The sequence below is a fragment of the Phyllostomus discolor genome, chromosome 9, assembly GCF_004126475.2.
Source record: "Phyllostomus discolor isolate MPI-MPIP mPhyDis1 chromosome 9, mPhyDis1.pri.v3, whole genome shotgun sequence".
NCBI lineage: Eukaryota > Metazoa > Chordata > Mammalia > Chiroptera > Phyllostomidae > Phyllostomus > Phyllostomus discolor.
This window is the reverse complement of record NC_040911.2, coordinates 63,749,515-63,774,788: the sequence shown is the minus strand read 5'-3', so window position 1 is coordinate 63,774,788 and position 25,274 is coordinate 63,749,515. Positions and strand designations below refer to the sequence as shown.

The window sequence follows — 25,274 nt, the reverse complement described above, 5'->3', positions numbered from 1 at the left end:
TTTCAGGCAACAACTTTGAGTCTTAAATCTTATTTTGTCTGATATTAGCATGCCTATTCCAGCTTTCTTTTGGTTACTGTTTGCATAGTTTATATTTTTCCACTGGGCTCTGTTCATATGTCTTTTTCATTCCCTGTGTTTTAACCTGTTTATGTCTTTGAATCTAAAGTAGTCTTGTTAGAGAGCATATAGTTAGATCATGATTTTTAATTCATTCTGCCAGTGTCTAACTTTAATTGTATTGTTAAATCTATTTAAATTTAATGTAATTACAGATAAGGTAGGAATCGTTATATATATAACGATTCCGATATATATATAGGAAACCATATATATATATATATATATATATATATATATATAGTTTCTTTAATCACCCATACTGCCTTCTTTTGCATTAATATATATTTTCTAGAACCATTTTAATTACCTGTCATTTCTTTTAATGTGCACATCCTGGTGATCTAATTTATGTTTTAGTTTATAGTAACCTAATTTGGATTGATACCAACTTAATTTCAATAGCATGCAAAAACTTTGCTTCTTATAACTCCAACCCTTTCCTGCTCTTTTGTGACATTATTGTAATGCAACTATGTCTTTATATCTTACATGTTACTCATCAACATAGATCTATAATCATCACTCAATGCAATTTTCTTTTATATTGTACAAGAGAGAAAAGAGTTACAAACAAAAATATATTTATGCTATCTTTTATATGTACCATACACCTACCCTTACCAGTACTTTTTATTTCTTAATGTGGACTTGGAGCTGATGTGTAGTCCTCTCATTTCAGCCTTAAGGGCTTCATATAGTATTTTTTTAGGACAAGTGTAAAGTGACAGATTGTCTGTTTTTGTTTAATGAAAAATGCCTTAACTTCTTCATTTTTGAAGGAAAGTTTTGGTAGGTATAGAATTCTTGATTGACGGTCATTTTCTTTCAGCATTTTGATTGTGTTATCCTATCACCTACTGGCCTCCATGGTTTCCAATGAAAAGTCACCTGTTAATCATTTTGAGGATGCCTAGTTTGTGAGGAGTAACTTCTCTAATTTTGCTTTCAAGACTCTCTTTCTTTGTTTGGTTTTCAGTAGTTTGGTTATGATGTGTTTGGGTGAAGATATCTTTGAGTTTATTATACTTTGACTGTATTGAGATTCTTGGATGTGTAGAATAATGCTTTTTATCAAATTTGAGAAGTTTTAACCATTCTTTTTTCAAATTCTTTCTGCACCTTTCTCTTTATCTTCTCCTTCTGAGACTTTCATTATACATAGGTTGATATGCTTGATGGCATCCCACAGGTCTCTGAAACTCTAAAATTTTCTGCATTCTTTTTTCTTTCTTTTTCTCAATCTGGGTAATCTGAATGGACCTATATAAAAATCTGTTGATTCTTGCTTCTGCCTGTTCATATCTACTGTGGTGCACTGTAGAGAATATTTTATTTTGGTGACTTTACCTTTCAACTGCAGAATTTCTTTTTCATTCTTTTTTAAAAATAATTTTTATCTCTTTTTTGATAGTCTCTGTTTAGACATTCTTTGAAAACTTACCTTTCACCTTTAGATATGATTTTCTTTAGCTGTTTGAAGATATTTAAAATGGCTAATTTAAAGCCTTTATCTAATTAGTCCACCATCTTGGCTTCCTGTTTTTTCTTCCCAGTGTATAACCATACTTCCTTGTTCCTTGTTCCCTTTAATGTCTCATAATTTTTGATGGAGTTGGAACATTTTAAATAAAATATGTCTACTCTGAACATAAGATAGTCTCACTCTGAGAATTTGTTATTTCTATTTGTTTGCTTAGTAATTCTCTGAACTTACTATGTAAAGTCTGTATTCTTTGTCATGTATGGTCACTGAGGTTTCTGTTCAATTAGTTTGGTGACCAGCTAAGGATCAGATGAAACTTTCTTTAAATGCCTAAAATCAGTAAGTTTCACTTTGAGTGTGTGTTTGAGCATACCTTCAACACTCATCCAGGCAATTTACAACTCCACCTTAGCCTTCCCTTTGTGCTTGCACACAGCTTCAAGGTAAACCTGAAGTGAGAGCTCAGACCCTTCTTAGGACTTTTCCTGAGCATGCTCACAGCCTCACATGTGACTGCTCATCTAGATTTCCAGAAATATGTTGAAGAATTTGAAAGCCCCATATAGATATCTCATTCACCAGTTTTCTTTTTAAGATTGTTTAGTTAGCCTGTTGTTTGTCCGTCATCTACTGCCTTAGGAAACCCCAATATTAAAAATTTGTCTCTGATTATTATCAACAAATTCCCCAGGGAAATGGCCATTTACAATGTGTCAGCTCCAAGTCAGGTCAAATAAAGACAGTCTGGTGAGTGCTGTCTACCAGGAAACCACCACACAGTTCAAATGGTGACAGTTTTCTGGGAATAGAGCTTTGAAGGAGTTTCATCCTTTCTCTACTCCATTCAGTGTCTGCTAGGATGCTGTTTTACAATCTGTGATTACAGACTACTAGTTTTCAAGGTTACTACAGATTTGAGGAGGGGAAAATGGGAATCAAGCAAGTTATAAACACCATAAATTCTCCCTAGTTAGCTCCAAGCCTTCGGTTAAATCCCAGAGTTTTTAAAAGTTATCCTAAAGATGTTTTCCAGTGTTATTATTTGTTTTATGGAACAGAGAATTTTGAGAGGTCCTTATTCTGCCATTCTCTGGCATCTCTGTTCATTTGTCTTTAACTTCAAAGTTGTTTCTTTCATTTTGGGGCATAAAAGAGATGGTATCTTTGAAGAGGAGGAAGACCTGGATTCTATTTCAACTATGTATATGACATTTTCTCTTCTCTCTCTCTAAATTTGGGCCTCAGTTTTCCATCTGCAAAGGAGGGATGCAAATACATTTTCCCATCAACTCTGTAGGACTCTGTGAACTAAACACTATTATGTATGTGGAGATGCTTTGGTCCCTTTTGAAGAAAAACTTCATAATTGTTACTTCCCGTTCTGGTTCCCACTGTGTATTCTTAAGCCACTGAACCAATTGCTTATGTTTCCCTTCCTTTTCCCGTTTTCTTCCTCCTCTCTTTTTTTTTAAGGAAGAGAAAATGCCCTTCTCCCCATAGACATATGAGTAAATTTAACTACTCTAAAAAGTATTTGAAGATGTTCAGGAAAAACTTATTGTTATTTACCCTTAAGTGGAAATTATGATTATTTTACACATGTGCAGTATATTTTAATGCAGTCCTGAATGTGATTATTAAAAGTTTTAAAATATTATACATAATACTAGAAATAGAGTTTTGAAACCTACAGTAGCCCTTTATATTTCCCCTCTCTGCCTCACTCTCCCTCTCTCTTTTTTTTGGTCAAGTACCTCCCTAGCTCCATCAGTTTCAAATGTCTCTGTGAAAAGTAGTTTTTATGCATGGCTTTAAAAAAAATTGTGGTTAAATATACATAACATAAAACTTACCATTTTAACCATGTTTAAGTATACAATTCTGTGAAATTAAGTACATTTACATTTTTATGCAATGTATACATCTCTTTTTGAAAAATATAGATTTCATAGTTCCCAAAAAATATTTGCTTTATGAGTCAATGTTGTTATTAAAATTAAGCAGTGTGGATTATACTGGGTTTTGCTCATGTATTTTGAAGGAAGCTATAAGATTTATAAAGTGTGATGGGTGTTGATTTTATTAGTCATGTTTCTTTATTTCATTTCATTTGTGAAAACAGCTTGAGCAACCTAATTGTTGGTATACAATATGTTTAACTTTCATCTCTTTTGGTGCTGCAAGTGGCAGTGCAGGTAGGAATTAACTCAGGGACAGCTGTGTCAAGAGGATTGTATCAATCAACAACAATCCTATGGGCCACCAAATGTCAGCCATCTCAAGCATTGGAGATTTTAGTACAGTGCAGAAACCTCCCCAAGCCACAAAGAACTTTTCAATTCCTGACTCACATTCATACCAACAGACAGCCCAGAACAGTAATGTGACAAGACAGCTATGTAGTACAAACTAATAGTGACACACAGTGCTTAAATAAGTCTGACAAATAGATGGAAAGACATCTCTTTAGACTGGTGAGAAAATGCTAATCACAGCCAGCTCATTGTCTGAGGAGGAAGAAACTTATTGCTTGGAGATAGGAAGCAACACATGTCATGGCAAGAGTAATTTATCTGAAGGCAAAAAGTCCGCTGAACTCCATTCCTCGTTACAGGAAAGATTAAGTCCAGAGAACAGAACCACTGATTTAAAATGTGACAGTTCCAGCCCATCAGAGGGATCAGAGGGAGAAATACTGACACAAGAATATACTGAAGTCAAGGAAGAAAGAGCCAGACTACCCGTCTCTCCGATCTCAGTCTTAGAATACTGTGCATCTGGAAATAAGTGTTCTCAAGAGAAGCATTCTGCTGGGGAAGGTTTCTCAGGTGGGGTGAGAGGCTGTGATTCTTTGCTGATTGTTGTTGGTATTTAGTTTTTCTGGTTAGTAGTAGTCTTATGTAAGAACAAAATACACTCTAATTTTATTCTCTTTGTCAAAAGACAAAGTAATGTCTTTTCCAAAAAAAAAATCACTCTAATGAATTCTTAAATATGTGTGGAAATATTTTTGCAAATAAATTTTCTTCATTTTTTTTAAAGATTTTATTTATTTATTTTTAGAGAGGGAAAGGAGGGAGAGAAAGAGAGAGAGAGAGAGAGAGAGAGAGAGAGAGAGAGAGAGAGAGAGAGAGAGAGAAAAACATCAATGTGCGGTTGCTGGGGGTTATGTCCTGCAACCCAGGCATGTACTCTGGCTGGGAATCGAACCTGGGACACTTTGGTTCCCAGCCCGCGCTCAGTCCACTGAGCTATGCCAGCCAGGGCTAAATTTTCTTCATTTTAAACCCACTGTGATATTTTTAAATATTTTAATGAGATTTCAAATACTATAATGAGTTGTGAATTGTTACTACATGTTTTTAACTGATGAAGTAATTCCGTCTATGAGGTAGGATGTGTTATTTACTTATCCCTGAAGTTAGTGATCAGTAATCTATTCATATCCCCTCATAGATCATTGTCCTCATGGGGACCCAGAATCACAGAAACCCTTCAGAAAAGTACAGGAAGAGCAGGAGGAGGAAAGTTTGAGGAGCAGCAGTGACCTCACAGGTTCTGTAAGTGAAGATGATCTGATTTTAAAGAGTCCAGAACCACAACGAAATCCAGATGACATGATGGAGGGAGAAGATGGAATAGAGGCCTTAAAATTAATCCACTCTGAGCAAGAAAGAGATGCCCCATCCACTGAAAAACATAATTTTATTATGCAAACCCTAATTTCTCCTGATTCAAAAAAGGAATCCTCTACTAACTCACCAACAAGAGAGTAAGCTATTCAATTTTTTTTACTGTTCTGTTTTTAATTATAAACATTTTTAGAGACAATTCTACTTGGAATGTATTATTTAACATGTAGCCATGAATGTGTAAGTTCCTTAAGTCTCATAAATAGTGTTTTAGATAAGGTATAATTTTCTTTTTGTTCTACTTTATGAAATAGCTTAAAAAATATGAATATCATTGAAATCATGGTGATTGACAGTTTGTAATTTTATCCAAACAATCTCTGGTTAATTCATAAATTATTCCCCCTACCCTCCTTATCCTTTATCCTTTTAGAAAATGGATCATTTTAAAGTTCTGATAACACGCAAAGTATCAAAGAGTTAAACTTATTAGGAATTCAGCTTTAGAGACTAAGAACTTGTATCTAATTAATTTGCTTAGTTCTTACATTCCTCGATATAGTATCATTTTTGTCATTTGATTAAATATGAGTTAATAATTTCTTCTAAGGGAGTGTCTAAGCCAGCTTTCCTTTTCTGAGTGTAAATATGAATACATTGGAATCTTTAATGTTAAATCAGAATAACATCAATGTTATATATTTTGAGCACTTATAATATTTAACTCATAAAAGCTCATATATGATTTTTTACTATTGATTTGGAGATACTGGGTAAAATTGTATAGACAACATATAAACAGTTGAAAGCCAGTTCTGCAATAAAAATAACACTACTAGTATCAAAACTCTTTTAGGAGTAGAAGGAACTTAAGTAAATGAACTAAATTATCATCTTTAAAAAATGAAGAAACCAAGGCCAAGGGCATAAAGTAACACATAGGCCACTAGGGCCACTCTTTGTTCAGCTTCCTTGATCCCACATGGCCCCCAGAACTTTATTACATCCAGGTGCTGTCATTCTTTCTTTTCAACAGTCCCTGCAAGTGTAAAAAGCCAAATGGGCATTCTTGTACATGAGGGTATATGTTCTCTTTTAAAGCACCATTGTACCTTTTAATATATTGCTTCTTACCATTTATTATCTATTTTTGGTGAAAAGTTTAATTTATAGTCTGATTGACATCTAACTGATGTTCAAAAAGTATTTATTAAGAGCACATCCAAGTTCAAAGTACTTACTCTGTGGATGGAAAAACCAACATAATGCCTGTTCTTGGAAAATTTTTTTTGCAGAAGCAAGCCAAATGAATTTTTCCAGTAATAATACATCAAAGAGGAGCATCAACGTACTACATTATCAGAAACTTTATTGTTAGAGGTAGAATGTATCTGTTTTGGGTTTTATATTTGCAGGCTTCTTTTTATAGCAATTCATTGGACAAGTTAATATTTTTATAGGCTAACTGGGAGACTAGTATACTTACCTAGGAGTCATTCTTTTTCTGAAATGAAAAAATGTTGTGTATTGTGTGGAATTAAGAATGTTTTATCTCTCATTCTCCTATATGAATGACTTTTTCCTATGACCCTAAAGCCAAGCTCCTTGGAATTTTGAGATACAATTTTCCCAAATAAGGGCATTTCAAGAACTTTTGAATATTTGTCTTAATAAAATGCCTCCAGAATGAAGTCAGTCAGTAATTATTGTTTTCTGTGTGTGTTATCAAATTTGAGTCTTTGATTTTCTGTGGTGAATGTACTCCCTAAAAATAGGTTGAAGGTTGTTTTAAATGCTGCTGGTTAAGCTGTTAACATTGTTGCTGCTTTTGAGGTGTTCTCTTATTATTTTCCTCTTTAGCATGAGCTTTTCCACCTAGCAGGGGAAGCCTATAACAGAAGGAGCCTGCCCTTCAGAAGATCATTCCAGGTTTTTCGAAGTCACCCTCATATGCCAAAGCTATTCCTTTTGATCATATATGAGTATATGGATATACCACATTTTGTTTATCCATTCATCTGTCAATGGACACTTGGGTTGCTTCCACCTTTGAAAGTCAAGCATTTTTGAGAAGCTTCATGATTCACTCCCATGCATATGTACAGATCATTGAAAACCAGACTGTTTTTATGCACATGTACATAATCCTTCTCTGCAAGCTATTATTAACTCTTCTCACAAGAAAGCATACTGGAATGAAGGTGAATGCTAAAAAATGTTTAAAAAGTGGATGTTGAATCTTTTTATTCTTAAATAGTAAGTAGTTTGCTGTTAATGTTGGTACAAAGCTCTATGACTTAAAACACCAGACATTTATTATTTTTCATGCGGCAGGTGGTTGACCCAGTGCAAATTGGGGCCACAGATATAACATGGGAGAGTAGTGCAGGCGTAATCATCTGGTAGGGGTAGCAGGATTCTCAAGGCAGCAAGAAAGCAAGCTCCAGTACACAGATGCTTTTTAAGTGTCTGCTTATATTGTCTCCTCATACAATATATGTTTCTTTGTCCTGTTGGCCAAAGAAAGTCACAGGGCCCTGCCCCGAGTCAAAAGGTAGAGAAATACAGCCTCTTTTGATGAGGTGAGTGGCAAAGTTACATTGCAAAAGGGTAAACACACAGGGATGAGAAGTTTGTGGTCATTTTTTGCAATTCACTACTTCAGGACAAATTCATATGAAGATTAAGCTTCATATAAGTCAGAAAAGGTTTTGTACAGGTGCCGATGCAGCATTTTGAGGGCTATATAGGCTTTGAATAAGAAAGAGGAGGGCCCTGGTTGGTGTAGCTCAGTGGATTGAGCACGGGTCTCTGAACCAAAGGGTCACTGGCTTGATTCCCAGTCAGGGCACATGCCTAGGTTACAGGCCAGGCCCCCAGTTGGGGGCATGTGAGGGGCAACTACACATTGATGTTTCTCTCCTTCCCTTCCCTTCTCTCTAGAAAATTAATTAAATCTTTAAAAAAAGAAGGAGGAAGGAAGAGGGCAAATTAGGTTGGAGGAAGAGTACAAGAAGGATGCAGATACAGAGAACACAAAGGGCCTGGATGGGTGGAACAAAGGGCATGACTGAGGGCTCTTGGAGGAGGAATTGCTGGAGTAGAAGTTTAAAATGTTGTCTGGGGAAGGCTGAGAAAGGCCTTGAATATCCAGCTAATGAATTTAGAGTTTATTCCCTATACTTTTCAGAACTGTTGAAGGTTATTTTATTGGTCTTTAGAGCAAGAGAAAGGAAGGGAAGGAGGGAGGGAAGAAGAATATGTGTATGTGTGTGTGTGTGTGAGAGAGAGAGAGAGAGAGAGAGAGAGAGAGAGAGAGACTTCGATTTGTTGTTCCGCTTATTTATGTATTCCTTGGTTGATTCTTGTATGTGCCCTGACTGGTGATTGAACCTGCAACTTTGCATGTTAGGACAACACTCCAACTAACTGAGCTACATGGCCAGGGCCAAAGGTGATTTTAAGAGAAGGACAACATGGTGAGTAACTTAATTTAGGAGAATTAATCTGACATCATTAGGATTAATTATCTAGGTGGTAGGCAGAATTCTGAGATGGCCCCCAAGATTTCTAACCCCCTAGGGTATATATGTGAAATCCTCACACCTTAAGTGTGGGCAATATTGTGAGTTTAACGGATTTTGCTCTCATCATTAGGCTATGTTATATTACAGAAATGAAGGATTTTGCACATATAATGGAAGTCCCTAATTAGTTGACTGAGATGATCAAACAGGAATTATCCAGAGTGGACCTGACCTAAATAGATCAGCCTTTATGGGCCCTTAATGAAATCAGAGAGATTCAAAGCAACTGAGATACTCTCCTATTCACCTTGAGGAAGCCAACTGCCATCTTGTGAAGAAGGGCTTATGGTAGGAAATGGTGTGAGGCATCTGGGAGCTGAAGGCTTCAGTCCTGTGGCCATAGGAAATTTAATTCTGCCAACATCCAGTGACCTTGGATGAGACTGCAGCCCCAGCTGACACCTTGATTTTAGCCTAGTGACTTTCTGAGCAGAAGATCCCTCTAACCCATACTCAGACCTCTGACTTTTAGGAACTCTGAGATAAATTTGTATTGTGTTAAATTTATGTTAATTTGTTATGCAGCAATAGAAAATTAATACAATCTAATCGAAGAATTGGAATCAAGGATTATATCTTTGCAAGGATTATATGGGTAGAAGACAGTGGCCCAGAACAGGCTAAATTAGATGTGTTTAGGGTCCAATGTGGAAACACATGTTGATAGGATGGCAAAGTGAGTGGCCCAGTAGGCAAGGTAACTTGTGCTTTCCCTTGCCCTATACCCTAATCATCTGATCAAATGTATTTTCACACATGGCCACAAGCAGGTAAATAAGTGTGAAACATGACAGAGTGGCAGGGACCTAGAAACATGGTTATGCACATCTGCATTAGCCAACAAATAGTTTCTCGTGCAAACATTATTTCTCTGGTGAATGAAGCAATGTATGGAGAGTCTTTTTGTTTGTTTTGCTTTGTTTACATATGTCATATATCCACATCTATAAAATCATACAAAATAGTTTCTCTGCTTAAAAATCCCCAGTACTCCATCTACTCATCTCTTCTCCCCCAACACCAACTGCTGGTAACCACTGATTTTTTAATTGTCTATGGTTTTATCTTTTTCAGAATGTTACACACTTGGAATCATATAGTATGTGCCCTTTTCAGATTGGCTTTTGGCTTCTTTCACTAACAGATATCTATTTTAGATTACTTCCTGCATTTTCATGGCTTGATAGCTCATTTCGTCCACAGTTTATGTATTCACCTACTGAAGGACATCTTTTGTTACTTTGTTGTTTCAACAATAATGAATAAAGCTTCTACAGAATCGCATGTGCAGGTTTTTATGTAGATGTAACTTTTCAGCTTGTTTGGGTAAATACCAAGGAGTGCAATTGTTAGATTATATGGTAAGACAAAGATTTGCTCTGTAAGAAACTGCCAAACAGTCTTCCAAAGTGGCTTTATCATTTTTCATTCCCATGAGCAATGAATGAGAGGTCTTGTTGCTGCACATCCCTGTCAGCATTTGGTATTGTCAGTTTTTTTCTATTTTAACCATTCTAGTAGGAATGTAATGATATCTCATTGTTGTTTATACATGCAATTCCCTAATGATATGATGTTGAACACCTTTTCAAATACTAATTTACCATTTGTATATCTTCTTTGGTGCATTTGTTTATATCTTTTGCCTATTTTTTAATCATGTCATTCATTTTATTATTGTTGAGTTTTAAAAGCTCTATGTATATTTTGCATACAAGTCCTTTATTAGGAGATAATGTGTTTTGCAAATATTTTCTTGAATTCTGTGTCTTGTCTTTCTATTCTCTTAACAGAGTACTGCAGAGTGGAAGGTTTCGTTTTTGTTTTCTTCTTCTTCTTCCTTCTGCCTTCTGCCTTCCTCTTTCTTGCCATTCCAGGTGGCCAGCCCTGGCAGTGAGTGTCTACCACTTTTTCCAGAGCCCCAGAAGTTTGTGATTTTAAAGGAATTCCAACTGCCCTGGTTGGCATAGCTCAGTGCATTGAGCATGGGCTGTGAACCAAAGGGTCGCTAGTTCGATTCCCAGTCAGGGCACATGCCTGGGTTGCAGACCAGATCTTCAGTGGGGGCTATGTGAGAGGCAACCACATGCTGATATTTCTCTCCCTCTCTTTCTTCCTCTCTTCCCCTCTTTCTAAAAATAAATAAAATCTTAAAACAAAAGACATCCACCTTATCATTTTCTTCTTTCATTGTGCTTTTGGTGTTGTATCTAAAAACATCACCAATCTAAGATCACCTAGATTTCCTCCTATGTTATCTTCTAGAAATATTATAGTTTGACATTTACATTTAGATCATTTTGAGTTAATTTTTGTGAAAGATATAAGGTCAGTGTCTGGATTCATTTTTTTTAACATGGATGTTAAAAAAAGTACTATCTGTTTTATTTTAATTTTTTAAATATTGTTTATTTATTTTTAGAGAGAAGAGAAGGGAGGGAGAAGGGAGAGAAACATCAATGTGTAGTTTCCTCTCGCATGCTTCCTACTGGGGATTTGGTCTGCAATCCAGGCATGTGCCATGATTGGGAACTAAACCGGTGACCCTTTGGTTCAAAGGCTAGTGCTCGATCCACTGAGCTACACCAGCCAGGGCTCCAGTACCATCTGCTTAAAAAAAAAAGAAACTATACTCTTTCCATTGAATTATCTTTGCTCCTACATACAAGAATAGTTGACAGTATTTGTCTGGGTTGATTTCTGCAGTCTTCATTGTATTCCATTTATTTGTTTCTTCACCAATATCACTCTGTCTTGGTTACTATAGCTTTATAGTAAATCTTGAAGTCATGTATTGTCAGCCTTCTGACTTCATTCTTCTTTAGTACTGTGTTAGCTCTTCCTGGTATTTTGCCTTTCCATATAGACTTTAGCATCAGTTTTTCAACATCAAAAAAAAGCAAAAAAAAAAAAACCCTACTTGTTGGGAATTTGATTGAGATTGTATTGAATCTGTAGATCAAGTTGGGAAGAACTGACATCTTAAAAATGTGGAATCTTTCTATGTATGAACTTGGAATATCTCTCTATTAGTTTAGATTTCATTTATTTACTTTCATCAGTTCTGTAGTTTTCTTTATTTAGCTTTAATACATATATTGTTAGACATAATTTTAAGTACTTTGGTTTTTTGGTGCTAATATAGATGGTATTAGATTTTCAATTCAAATTCCAGTTGTTCATTGCTCCTATACAGAAAGCAGTTCACTTTTGTATATTAACCTTATATCCTGCAACAATGCTATAGTCACTCCTTAGCTCGAGGAGTTTGTTTGTTTGGGTTTGGGTTGTTTTATTCTCTGGGATTTTCAACATAGACAAGCATGTAATCTATGAATAAAGGCAGTTTTATTTCTTTCTTCTTAACCTGTATGCTTTTTCTTTTCTTATCTTACTGCATTAGCTCTAGTACAATGTTGAAAGAAATGGTGAGAGGGAACATCCTTTTCTTATTCCTGATCTTATGGAGATAGCATCTAATTCTTCCCTTTAAAATATAATGCTAGCTGTAGGTTTTTTATAGACGTCCTTCATCAAGTTGAGGCAAATCCCTTCTAATCCTAGTTAGCTGAGAGTTTTTACCATGAATGGATATTGACTTTTCTCTCATGTTTTTTATGCACCCAATCATGTGATCATCTGATGTTTTTTTCTTTAGCCAGTGGATGTGATTGATTACATTCACTGATTTTCAAATGTTGAATTAGTCTTCTATACCTGGTGTATAATTTTTTATACATTGTTAGATTCAGTTTGCTAATATTTTGTTAAGGGTTTTTCCAACTATGTTCATGAGAGATACTAATCTGCAGTTTTCCTTTCTTGTAGTGTCTTTATTTGGTTCTGATGTAATGGTAATGTTAGCCTTATAGAATGCATTAGGAAGTAATTCCTCTTCTTTTATCCTTTGAACGAGTTTGTAGAGAATAAGTAAAACTTCTTCTTCAAATGTTTGGTAGAATTCATTAGTAAACCCCTCTGGGCCTGGTGCTTTCTGTTTTGGAAAATTATTAATTATTCAATTTCTTAATACATACATTTTTTAAAAAATATATTTTATTGATTATGCTATTACAGTTTCCCATTCCCCTCTGCTGTGCTCACCCCCTCCCACCCACATTCCACCCCTTCAGTTCATGTCCATGGGTTGTACACATAAGTTCTTTGGCTTCTCCATTTCCTATACTATTCTTAACCTCCCCCTGTCTATTTTATACCTACCATTTATGCTACTTATTCTCTGTACTTTTTCTCCCTCTCTCCCTGTCCCACTCCCTCACTGATAACACTCCATGTGACCTCCATTTCTGTGATTCTGTTCCTGTTCTAGCTATTTGCTTAGTTTGCTTTTGTTTTTGTTCATTTAGGTTTGGTTGTTCACAATTGTGAGTTTGTTGTCATTTTACTGTTCATAGTTGTGATCTTCTTTTTTTACATATGTCCCTTTAACATTTCATGTAATAAGGGCTTGGTGATGATGAACTCCTTTAACGTGACCTTATCTGGGGAAGCACTTTGTCTTCCCTTCCATTCTAAATGATAGCTTTGCTGGATAGAGTAATCGTGGATGGAGGTGCTTGCCTCTCATGACTTGGAATACTTCTTTCCTGCCCCTTCTTGCCTGTAAGGCTTCTTTGGAGAGATCAGCTGACAGTCTTATGGGAACTCCTTCATAGGTAACTGTCTCCTTTTCTCTTGCTTTTAAGATTCTCTCCTTATCTTCAATTTTGGGTAATGTAATTGTGATATGCTTGGTGTGTGCTTCCTTGGGTGCAACTTCTTTGGGACTCTCTGAGCTTCCTGGACTTCCTGGAAGTCTATTTTCTTTGCCAGATTGGAGATATTCTCCTTCATTATTTCTTCAAATAAGTCTTCAATTTGTTGCTCTTCCTCTTCTCCTTCTGGCACCCCTATGATTCAGGTGTTGGAACATTTAAAGTTGTACTGGAGGGCCCTCAGCCTCTCCTCACTTTTTTTTGAAAACTCGTTTCTTCATTCTGTTCTCATCGAATGCTTACTTCTTCCTTCTGGTCCAAGTCACTGATATGAGTCCCGGTTTCCTTCCCTTCACTGTGGTACAGGTTCCCTGTACATTTTCCTTTATTTCACTTTGCATAGCCTTCACTTCTTCCTCTATTTTGTGACCATATTCAACCATTTCCGTGAGCATCCTGATTACTAGTGTTTGGAATTGTGCACCTGATAGGTTAGCTATCTCTTCATCGCTTAGTTCTATTTTTGGAGTTTTGATCTTTTCTTTCATTTGGGCCATATTTCTTTGTCTCTGGATATCTGTTATGTTGTGAGAGGTAGAATTTTAGGTGGGGCAATACATCTTGCTGCATTGTGGTGTTGTATGTGGGGGCAGTGTCAGAGAGGGAACAATGTCACTTGCTTGACTCTAGCTGGCTTTCAGGCCCTTCCCCCACTACCCATAAGCAAAATGGGCCCTTCTGGTGCTGATTCCCTGGTGGGTGAGTTTGTGGGTGAGTACATTCTAGGACCCAGTGGGTCTCTTCAACAAATTCTCCTGTTGAGGCTTGGAGTTTCTCCTACTGCCAAAACCCCCACAGGTTTTACAGTCAGAGGCTTTATTTCCCTGTGCTGGAACTCTGGGTTGCCTGGTGTGTCTTGCTCCCCCTGTTGTCCCTTCTGGCTTATCTGCACATAAATTTGGGACCACCCAGTCCACCAGCTGCCATGTTGCTAGCTGGTCCTCGAGCCATTGCTTGTCTGCACATCCTCTGTGCACCAGCTTCCCATCTCTGCCCCTCATACCAGTCTGAATGAGTGTTTCTTCTTTAACTCTTTGGTGTTCAGACTTTCATACCCTTTGATTTTCTTGCAGTTTTTGTTATTATTTTTAAAAATTTTTTATTGTCCTTCTTTTGGCTGTGCAAGGAGGCAAAGTATATCTACCTATACTTCTGTCTTGGCTGGAAGTCTCCTCTGCACATTTTTTCAATTGGATATTTTTGGTCTTCAGTTGTATGAGTTTTATATATTTGGATATTAGTCCCTTATCAGATATATGATTTGCAAACATTTTCTCTCATTCTGTAGTTTGCCTTTAGGTTTTGTTGATAGTTTACCTTTACTGTGCAGAAGTTTTTTAGTTTGATGTAGTCCCACTAATTTATTTTTGTTTTTGAGGCCTGTGCTTTTAATGTCATGTCCAAGAAATTGTTTCTGAGACCAGTATCAGGTAGCTTTTCCTTATGTTTTCTTCTAAGAGTTCTATAGTTTCAGGTCTTATATTTAAGTCTTTAATCATTTTTGAGTTTATTTTTGTGTATTATATAACATAAGGGTCCACTTTCATTCTTTTATGTGTGGCTATCTAGCTTTTTAACATTTGTTGAAGAGACTCTCTTTTCCTCATTGTGTATTTTTGACACTCTTGTCAAAGATTAATTGACTATATATGTATAGATTTATTCCATTCTCTATGCCTGTGTTTATGCCAGTACCATGATGTTTTGATTATTTTAGCTTTGATTCTTTTAGCTTTGCAATCACATAAATTACTTTAGTTTTGATTACTTTAGCTTCTGAAATCAGGCAGTGTGAGTACTTCAGATTTGTTCCTTTTTCTCAGTATTATTTTGGTTACTCGGTATCATTTGTGGTTCCATATCAATTTTAGGGTTATTCTTTCTATTTCTTTAAAACATGTCACAGAGATTTTGCATATGGACACAAAATATATTTTTATTTATTGTCTTTTTAAATTTCTTTTAACAGTGTTTTGTAATTTTCAGTACACAAGAGCGTTGTCTCCTTGGTTAAGTTTATTTCTAAGCATTTTATTCTTTTTAATGAAATTATAAATAGGATCATTTTCTTAATTTCCTTTTTTTGTTTTTCATTGTACATATGTATGCAGCTGACTTTTGTGTGTTGATTCTGTATCCTGTAACTTTACTAAATCATCAATGTATAAATGTATTTTAAAGTTATTTCCATCAGAAGAATATTAGTTTGTGAGCATAAATAGGAAAGCAGACCAAGGACTGATCTACAAGGTCAGAGAGATCAGAGAAGTTTGATCAGAGAAGAAGCCAGAAAAGGAGTCTGAGAAGAGGCTGCAGTGAAAAACAAGCAGAACTGAGAAGGAGTTGTCCTGCAGATACCAAGTAGAGTGCTTCAGGTGGGGTTTTGAAAGATTAAATAACCTTTCCAGGCCACAAAGCTGATAGGATGAGCAGTTAGCATCCACACCAACAGTTAGATGCCAGAATTCATGTTCTAGACTTCTGCGATTTACTACATATATCACAATCATAATGGTGATGTAACTTCAATGTGTCAACTCTGTACCAGGTACTATTGTAAGAGCTTTATTTATAATAATCCATTTAGTCCCATTATCATCACCATTTTATAGAGAAGGAAACTGAGGCACTGAGCATCTATGTTCAGTCACAAAGTGGCTTAGTCTAGTTTGAGCTCAGCCATCTGAGTCCAGAGTCTGCATTCTGAACTCGTACCATGGGCTATCTCCCAATGAATGACTCTCTACTGCCTAAATAACTAGAGTATCATCAAGGATAAATTTTATAAGGTTGAATAAGGAAGCTGGAGAAGCAAATTGGATTCTTTAATTAGAAAAGGAAAATAAAACTAAGCAATTTGACCTTTTGCTTTGTCCATATTGATTTTTGTGTCTCCCAGGCTCAAATAAGCTGATGAAGTGCTATATGCCTTTCTTCAAGCTTAAACAAAGTAATTGCAGAGTTGCTTTGTTCTTTCTCCCCTTGGAGTATGACTGAAAGCGAAATGTATTGCTGCCTTTTAAACTAAGTCAAATGAAAGCCTTGGTTTCTCAAGGTCATAAAAATCTGGTCACATAGATTGAATCTCATTCAGTGGTTTTAATTTAGCTCCTTTTCAAAGTTAAATATAGGAAGTTCTTGCATCTGAGAAAGATTTGCTGCTGAAAATTATATTGCATGGAATACTAGGTCACAACTGTGTTCTTTTAGAATTTACCCTAAATTCATTTAAGAGGAGCTAGAAGCATATTTTAAATTCATTGTTCCTTTAGAAATGATAATACCTTCAGATATCAGTTTTCAGTTGCTTTTTCCTTCACCTCTATCATTTGTTTTTCCTGGACATGGCCTCTGCTCCTCAATACAGGTGGCCCCCTGAGACTTTTCTTGACACCCATTCTGTTTTTTGTTCCCAAAATAAGATTGTACACTACACTTTTGGAAAAAATAACACTGTGCTACCAGGTGGGGCCATCAGTGTTTTCTCTCCTGTTCTACCTGACACTTTATTCCATAGTCTAGCCTATGCCTCTCCTGTTAGATTACCTATTTTGGTCTTATTAAAAAAATCTAAGACATTTTAAGCCCTGGCTGGCGTAGCTCAGTGGATTGAGCGTGGGCTGGGAACCAAAGTGTCCCAGGTTCGATTCCCAGCCAGGGTACATTCCTGGGTTGCAGGCCATAACCCCCAGCAACCGCACATTGATGTCTCTCTCTCTATCTCTATCTCCCTCCCCTCTCTAAAAATAAATAAATAAAATATATATTAAAAAAAAAAATCTAAGACATTTTTATTTTTAAATTTCCAAAGTCCAGAATAAGGCTTTCACGAGGGGAGTGGTCTTGAGACCTGATCCTCAGCAAAGTAGGCAGTAATCACAGTCACTATCACTAGGTTTCTGTAAGGATGTTAAAAGAAGCTTCCTTTGACTAACTGGAACCTGGTTCCCAGCCTTTGCCAGTCATCTCCAACTGGCTGCTGGCCTCAGTCAGAGTGGCAGGTGATCCAATCAAAGGCAGAAGTGGAGGATAATGAGAAGCACTTGCAAAGGTTACAGCATGAAGAATTTTTTTAGCGTTTCTTGCAAAACAGATTTACTGATAAAAATTCCCTCAATTTTTGTTTGATTACTTAGTTCTTAAATGCTAATATGTATATTCAGGTTTTCATTCATCTTGATTAAATTTTGAAAATGTATCTACTAGAAAAAGGTCTATTGTCTAACCTTTCAAATTTGTGAGCGTATTTTAGAATATATCAAGAATTATATTCCCTTTCTTCACTTGTAATTTTATGTTTGCCCTATTTTTATCAATCCTGCATGATATTTGTCTATTTTATTCTTCAAATAATCCAATTTGATCCCATCTATTGCTTTTTTAAAATATCATTTGTTTCTATTATTATCTTTATTATTCCATTTTTACTTTTCTTGGTCTTACTATGTGAATCTTTTTCCAACTTGAATTGAATGCCTAATTTTCAATCTTTCTTATCTTTGAGCATGTGCTTGTAAGGCTTTAAATTTGCTTTTAAGAACTTTGATTTGCACATCACTGCTTTTGACAAGTAATGGCATCACTGTCATTCAGTTTTAAATATTTAATTATCTAAATGCTTACAATCATTAGAAAAAAATGTATGGAAACTTCCAGCCAAGATGGAGGCATAGGTAGATATACTTCACCTCCTTGCACAACCAAAAGAAGGACAATAACAAATATAAAACAAAACCAAAAACAACCAGAACCTTCAGAAAATCGAATTGTATGGAAGTCTGACAACCAAGGAGTTGAAGAAGAAACATTCATCTAGACAGATAGGAGGGGCAGAGATGGGCAGCCAGGGCAGAGAGGACATGTGGCAAGGAGGTGGCTGGTGGTCCCACATTTGTGTGTAGATAAATGGGAAGAACAACTGTGGAACAAGACACACCAGGCAACCCAGAGTTCCAGCACAGGGAAATAAAGCCTCTGACTGTAAAACCTGTGGGGGTTTTGGCAGTAGGAGAAACTCCAAGCCTCAACAGGAGAATTTGTTGAAGAGACCCACTGGGTCCTAGAATGTACTCACCCACAAACTCACCCACCAGGGAATCAGCACCAGAAGGGCCCATTTTGCTTATGGGTAGTGGGGGAAGGGCCTGAAAGCCAGCTAGAGTCAAGCAAGTGACATTGTTCCCTCTCTGACACTGCCCCCACATACAACACCACAATGCAGCAAGATGTATTGCCCCACCTAAAATTCTACCTCTCACAACATAACAGATATCCAGAGACAAAGAAATATGGCCCAAATGAAAGAAAAGATCAAAACTCCAAAAATAGAACTAAGCGATGAAGAGATAGCTAACCTATCAGGTGCACAATTCCAAACACTAGTAATCAGGATGCTCACGGAAATGGTTGAATATGGTCACAAAATAGAGGAAGAAGTGAAGGCTATGCAAAGTGAAATAAAGGAAAATGTACAGGGAACCTGTACCACAGTGAAGGGAAGGAAACCGGGACTCATATCAGTGACTTGGACCAGAAGGAAGAAGTAAGCATTCGATGAGAACAGAATGAAGAAACGAGTTTTCAAAAAAAAAGTGAGGAGAGGCTGAGGGCCCTCCAGTACAACTTTAAATGTTCCAACACCTGAATCATAGGGGTGCCAGAAGGAGAAGAGGAAGAGCAACAAATTGAAGACTTATTTGAAGAAATAATGAAGGAGAATATCTCCAATCTGGCAAAGAAAATAGACTTCCAGGAAGTCCAGGAAGCTCAGAGAGTCCCAAAGAAGTTGCACCCAAGGAAGCACACACCAAGCATATCACAATTACATTACCCAAAATTGAAGATAAGGAGAGAATCTTAAAAGCAAGAGAAAAGGAGACAGTTACCTATGAAGGAGTTCCCATAAGACTGTCAGCTGATCTCTCCAAAGAAGCCTTACAGGCAAGAAGGGGCAGGAAAGAAGTATTCCAAGTCATGAGAGGCAAGCACCTCCATCCACGATTACTCTATCCAGCAAAGCTATCATTTAGAATGGAAGGGAAGACAAAGTGCTTCCCCAGATAAGGTCACGTTAAAGGAGTTCATCATCACCAAGCCCTTATTACATGAAATGTTAAAGGGACATATGTAAAAAAAAGAAGATCACAACTATGAACAGTAAAATGACAACAAACTCACAATTGTGAACAACCAAACCTAAATGAACAAAAACAAAAGCAAACTAAGCAAATAGCTAGAACAGGAACAGAATCACAGAAATGGAGGTCACATGGAGTGTTATCAGTGAGGGAGTGGGACAGGGAGAGAGGGAGAAAAAGTACAGAGAATAAGTAGCATAAATGGTAGGTATAAAATAGACAGGGGGAGGTTAAGAATAGTATAGGAAATGGAGAAGCCAAAGAACTTATGTGTACAACCCATGGGCATGAACTAATGAGGCGGGATGAGGAATGCTGGTGGGGTGGTGCAGGATGGAAGGGAATAAAGGAGAGAGAAAGATGGGACAACTGTAATAGCATAATCAATAAAATATACTTAAAAATTAATGTTACACTTATTAATACTTCCTTGATGGGCATTATTTAGAAATGATTTTTTTTTACGTTCTACACATTGGGAGAAATGAGAACTATGTATTCATTATAGATATCTGAAATTAATGTGTTTTCAGAGAATGTGCTCTAAACAGTATCTCTTCTTTGGTTTTTGTTGATAATCCATAGTAATAGCCAATTTATTTAAATATCCATGTATGCTTTCAATGAATATATTCACCATTTGTTGGGTGCTGGATTCTATAGTTTTCCATCAGCTCAAGCTTATTAATTATGTAGTTCTAATTATCTGTATATTCACTAATTTTTGTTTAATATAAGTTACTGACCTTTCAAAATCCATTATTAATTGGTATTTTCACATTCTTTCTAGACACTGTTTAAGTACCTTAGGGACTGTAGGTCTTTTTCTAGCTTTTGTTTTTCTTTGCTTTTAATCTCTGGCTTGCTTTTCTCAAATCTCTGGTAATTTCTGGATATATATTACATAAGGGCATTTGTGGAGTTATTTCAGGCCTGGAAAATTCTCCTTCTTTAAAAAGAATTTACATTTGCTTCTGGCAGGTGTCTAGGTACAGAAGCAATTCTGGATCACTTAAATCAAGGTCTGACCACTGAGGTTGTTTGAAGCCAGGCCTTGGTCCTTTTGAAGGCCAGACTATGTTTTCCTCTTATGTATAGGAAGAAGTCTTTGGAATTTCCAGTTCAAGTGTGGGTGATTTATTGGTTTTCCTTCCTTGGTGGACCTGGACTTCAGTTTTTATTCTCTAACTCTGGGGCTGTTGAAAGTTTCACCCAGTTTCTCAGACTCTCAACTGCCTTTTCTGGAATTGACACATGGTCTTCAAAGAAAAGTTGCCCCAAATATTATACTTATTTCTCAGAAATTCCTTTTTTATCTAGATTTTGATCCTAAAATTCTTCACTACCTTATCTGTCTATGCTACCAATATCTCTTGGGTAGCAATATATATACATACATACATGTATATGTGTGTGTGTGTGTGTGTGTGTATTGTTTTTAGTGTAAGGATGGGCCTGCATTATGTAGGATGCCATTATAAGTAGCTGAAGTTCTTATCATGTGCACTTTTTAAAATTTTATTATTGAAGTATAGCATATGTACCAAAAAGTGAACAAATCATGAGTATATACTGGTCAATTAATTAGCACAGTTAATACATTCAGTAACCCCCACCCACTCAAGAAATAATATCACCATTCTGAAGTCTGCCTAATGTCTCTTCCTCCCCTCTCCCTCATAAGCACTTTCATTTGGCCTCTTCTTTCTTTCTGAAGACCCAGGAAACCAGATATCATTAACTCATCAATTTTAATCATGAAATGCATGGCTTTGGCAAAGTCATTTCTAATTTGGCTTGCCATTTTAAATCTATTACTAGGGTAGTTTTCTTCTGTTCCATTTTTCTCTCTCTTCCCTTGCATCCACTATTTTAAGTTAGAAACATTCTTTGTTCTGCCCTTATTGTCTTCAGCTCAATTTAGAGTTCACTCCCAGTAGTTTCTCCTCAGTGAGGAACTCGGATGAAAGGGCACTGACAAGGTTCTGGAGTCATAGGGCCTGGATTGCTCTTCTACTCTACCACAGTTCCTTTGTTCTCACCCTTGAAATGGACCTGCAGGCCCCTTCCAGTTGTACTATTGCTACTCACTTGATGATTTCAAAGTTCTTGCCTTCTCAGGAACATCACATGTCCTTTTGCTGTCCCTCCACTTCTTTCTGCACAATTGCAGTTATAACAGGTTCTGTTGCTGTCATTAGTTTGGCCCACTTGTAATTTGTCCCCTGACTTTGTAATAGATATTAAACATGAATTGTGGGTTTGCTCTCCTAGTGTGTATGCTTGCTCGCTCTCTCTTTCTCTCTCAGTTATAGAATTGGGAAGGAAGGAAAGAAGGAAAAACTATCACCTAAAATTTTTTTAACATTTGATATTTAAGTAAATGACAGCATTTTGGGGAGATCTCCCAGTGCAGTGTTAAGATACCCTACCCCAGCATTCTAGGAGCCAAACAAGAGGTGAAGGGGGAGGCAAGGGAGGAGGTGAGGGCAAAAAGAGGACAGGGCAAAGAAGAATAAAAATTAGGGAGGCTAGTGAGAGAATGTCAGGAAAGAACCAACAGTCAGGTCAAATTCTGCTGGGGATATAGCAAAACTAGACCTCTTTTTAGTGCAAATCGGAGACTGAAAAGTAGTTTATTCTGCCCTGGCTGGTGTGGCTCAGTGTATTGAGTGATGGCCTATGAACCAAAAGGTCACTGTTTCAATTCCCAGTCAGGGTGTTACAGAAGAGTTGTGGGGGTGGAGAGTGAAGAATATACTATTACCAAATGGACCCACCCTTGTACTCTGGGGGCCTCCCCCAGCCCATACTAGGTTTGCCTTGCCCACCTCCAGGGAAAGACGTCTCTCCATGCCAGAGATTGGTAAAAAGGAAAGGGATTATTATTTAAAGAGTTATACAAACTTAAGAGTAGTGACTTAATGTCTTCATTGAGATCCCAAAGTCCTTTAGAATATCCACACAGTCCTTCCTTACCCCTCTGACCAGTCCGGTACTGTATCTTAGGAAAAGAAGCAGAAGTCTGTGGTTCTTCTCTGCTCAAGCTGTGTGGTTCCAAAAAGACCCCAGTTCTTTGCCCAAGCAGTGTGGTCCCAACCCGCATGGTTGCTGTTGCTGGGTTTAAATCCCAGAGCCAATCTTCCTCTCCTGCACCATTTCAGGCTCCTCCCACAATTGGCTACACCAGCCACCATTCCTGTATTCGTCCAGCTTTACAGGGCTGCCATAGTAAGTCCCACCAGGCATAGTCCCATGGCGTGGAGCCAATCATCTCCAAGCTCTCCTGCAGGTGCTGTAATCAGGGAAGGTTGCCTCCCGTTACATCCTGGGTAGAAGTCACTCCCATCCCCCTGGCTCAAAGCATGGCCACAGCTATTTAACATATCCATGAAACCGGTCTAAACTTATAGATATGTTATGTTAAATAACCATGCCAGAGGTTAGCTGCAAAGCTGTTGCTATGTGAAACAGCTCTGCATGTTCCTCCTCCATGTGTCCCATCCCCCAGCTCAGACTTGTGGGGGTGAGGACGTCCTATATATATTTTTACTGCTATTTCTTGGATACCCTGAGTTCTGGGCCCCATTACAAATCCCTATTTGGGGCCCCCCTTGGCTGCATCCTGTTACAGGGGTACACTCTGGGGTTGTGGGCCAGGTCCCCGGATAGGGCACATGAGAGGGGCAACCAATGGATGTTTCCCTCCCTCTCTCTCTCCTTCCCTTGCCTTCGAGCTACAAATAAATAAAATCTTTTTTTAAAAAGGTAGTTTATTCTTAGTGAAACAAGTTTACCCTTGCGTTCAGAGGTTGGAGAGAAGACTGGGAATCAGGCCCTGGTTGTTTAAGATCAATACAAGATAGGAAAAACTGGAACATGGTAAGTTTCCAAGAAAATAAAGCTATTAGCAAACAAGCCTCAGGGAGAGGTCATGATTGGTGTTGTAGTCCGTAGGCCCAGCTGAGCCAGAAATCAGACCAGCCCAAACCCCTGTGAGATGTGAGTGTAAAAACCTTCAAACAATTCCAGTCCCCTGCATTCCAGCTCACCCCTACATGTGCATGTTAAGGCCCAGACATTATGGAGCAGAGATAAACCATCTGCATTGTTTCCTGTTCAGATTCCTGCCCACAGAAACCATGAGCATAACAAAAAGTTGTTGGTTGTTGTTTTGCATCACTAAATTTGGGTTAGCTTGTTACACAGCAGTAAATTACCAGGTAGCTATTATGACCGAAGAAGATTAGCCATTCCAGATTTCAGGGGAGTACTGCAGTGTAATCAAAGACCTTGGAGACAACATACCAGTGCCCATGTCTAGGGAACTATTGGTTACTCCAAGCAAAGGAGGGTCTCATGTAGCGGAGTATAGCACCATTGCAAACCAAGGGACACATCCAGGGATTCCAAGGGTCTTTTCATCATCTCTTCATCCTACCACATGAGCAGCCACCTTGTCTTGCTTCAGGAAAAGTGCATCTACCCAGAATTAGGAATATGCTTGTCTGACTTCCCTTGAACTCAGAAATGAGCAAGAGAAGCCTTTTTACATTGTTCCCAGGGTCTACCCAGGAAGGCCAGTTAGCTTTTATTGTTTTCTTGCTTGTATCCTCCGAGACATTCCTTGACAGTTATTGAATTTGTCAGACTATAAGATGCACCATTTTTACCACTTTCTTGCTTCAAATTTTTTTTTTGCTATTTTCCTCCTCTAAAACCTAGGTAAATCTTATGGTGCAGACTCCAGATGCACCTAGGTTTCAGAGGAGGAAAATAGTGGGGGGAATTTTGAAGCAAAAAATGTGGTAAAAAAGTGTGTCTTATAGTCTGAAAAATACGGTAATCCATTTATTCATTTATAATGATGATTTGTTATCATCTCCTTTCTTGTTTCTTCTTTTCATCTTTGGCATTCTTTTAAGCAGCTTCTTGGGCAAATGAGTATTTGAATAATAAATAGTTTTAGCTTCTTCATTTTAATACAGTACTCTCCTTCTGAAAGACCCAGGAGCAAAGTAGCACTATCTTTTCAGCAATCCTGTAGTATTTGATTTATACCATACTCATACAGCAGAAGACCAGCATTAATAGCCAAGTATTCAGTCCCTTTTCAGTAGGTGCCTTCCCTGGGTACTGCCACTCCCATTTCACTGTCATCATAGAGGTGAACTTGTCATCAGGGAGGTGGACCCTGAACACTGAGTCACAATGCAAGTAGACATCTGCCTTACTGGTCTGAGCTCCCCTTTAGTGGAGGGTGATGGCACTGAACCCCCTTTCCATTCATCAGGGTTAATTGGCCTCTAAGGAGACTCATTTATCCTAGAGAAGTGACATACTAATTTATTTCAAGGTCTGAATATTGCCTGAGCCCTCATTAAGCTCATCTACCATCTCATCATGTTGCTGGTAGAAGTGAGGTTCTCTTATAACATAGAAATGCATTTCACTGACCCATGCATGATTGTGGTGTGGCAAGATTTATTTGGGTGGAAGGCTGCCCTTGTGTCTCATCTCTGTCCATTCCACCATGA

General features: G+C 37.5%; 1 protein-coding gene across 1 annotated transcript in view; it reads left to right on the top strand.

Annotated features, from left to right (window-relative positions):
- KIZ (kizuna centrosomal protein) overlaps positions 1-25,274 on the top strand; it is a 161,034-nt gene that overhangs the window by 36,102 nt on the left and 99,658 nt on the right. Inside the window, 2 exon segments of the mRNA XM_036009473.1 lie at positions 4,219-4,434; positions 5,063-5,378. Of these exon segments, the coding sequence (XP_035865366.1) occupies positions 4,219-4,434; positions 5,063-5,378 (532 nt within the window).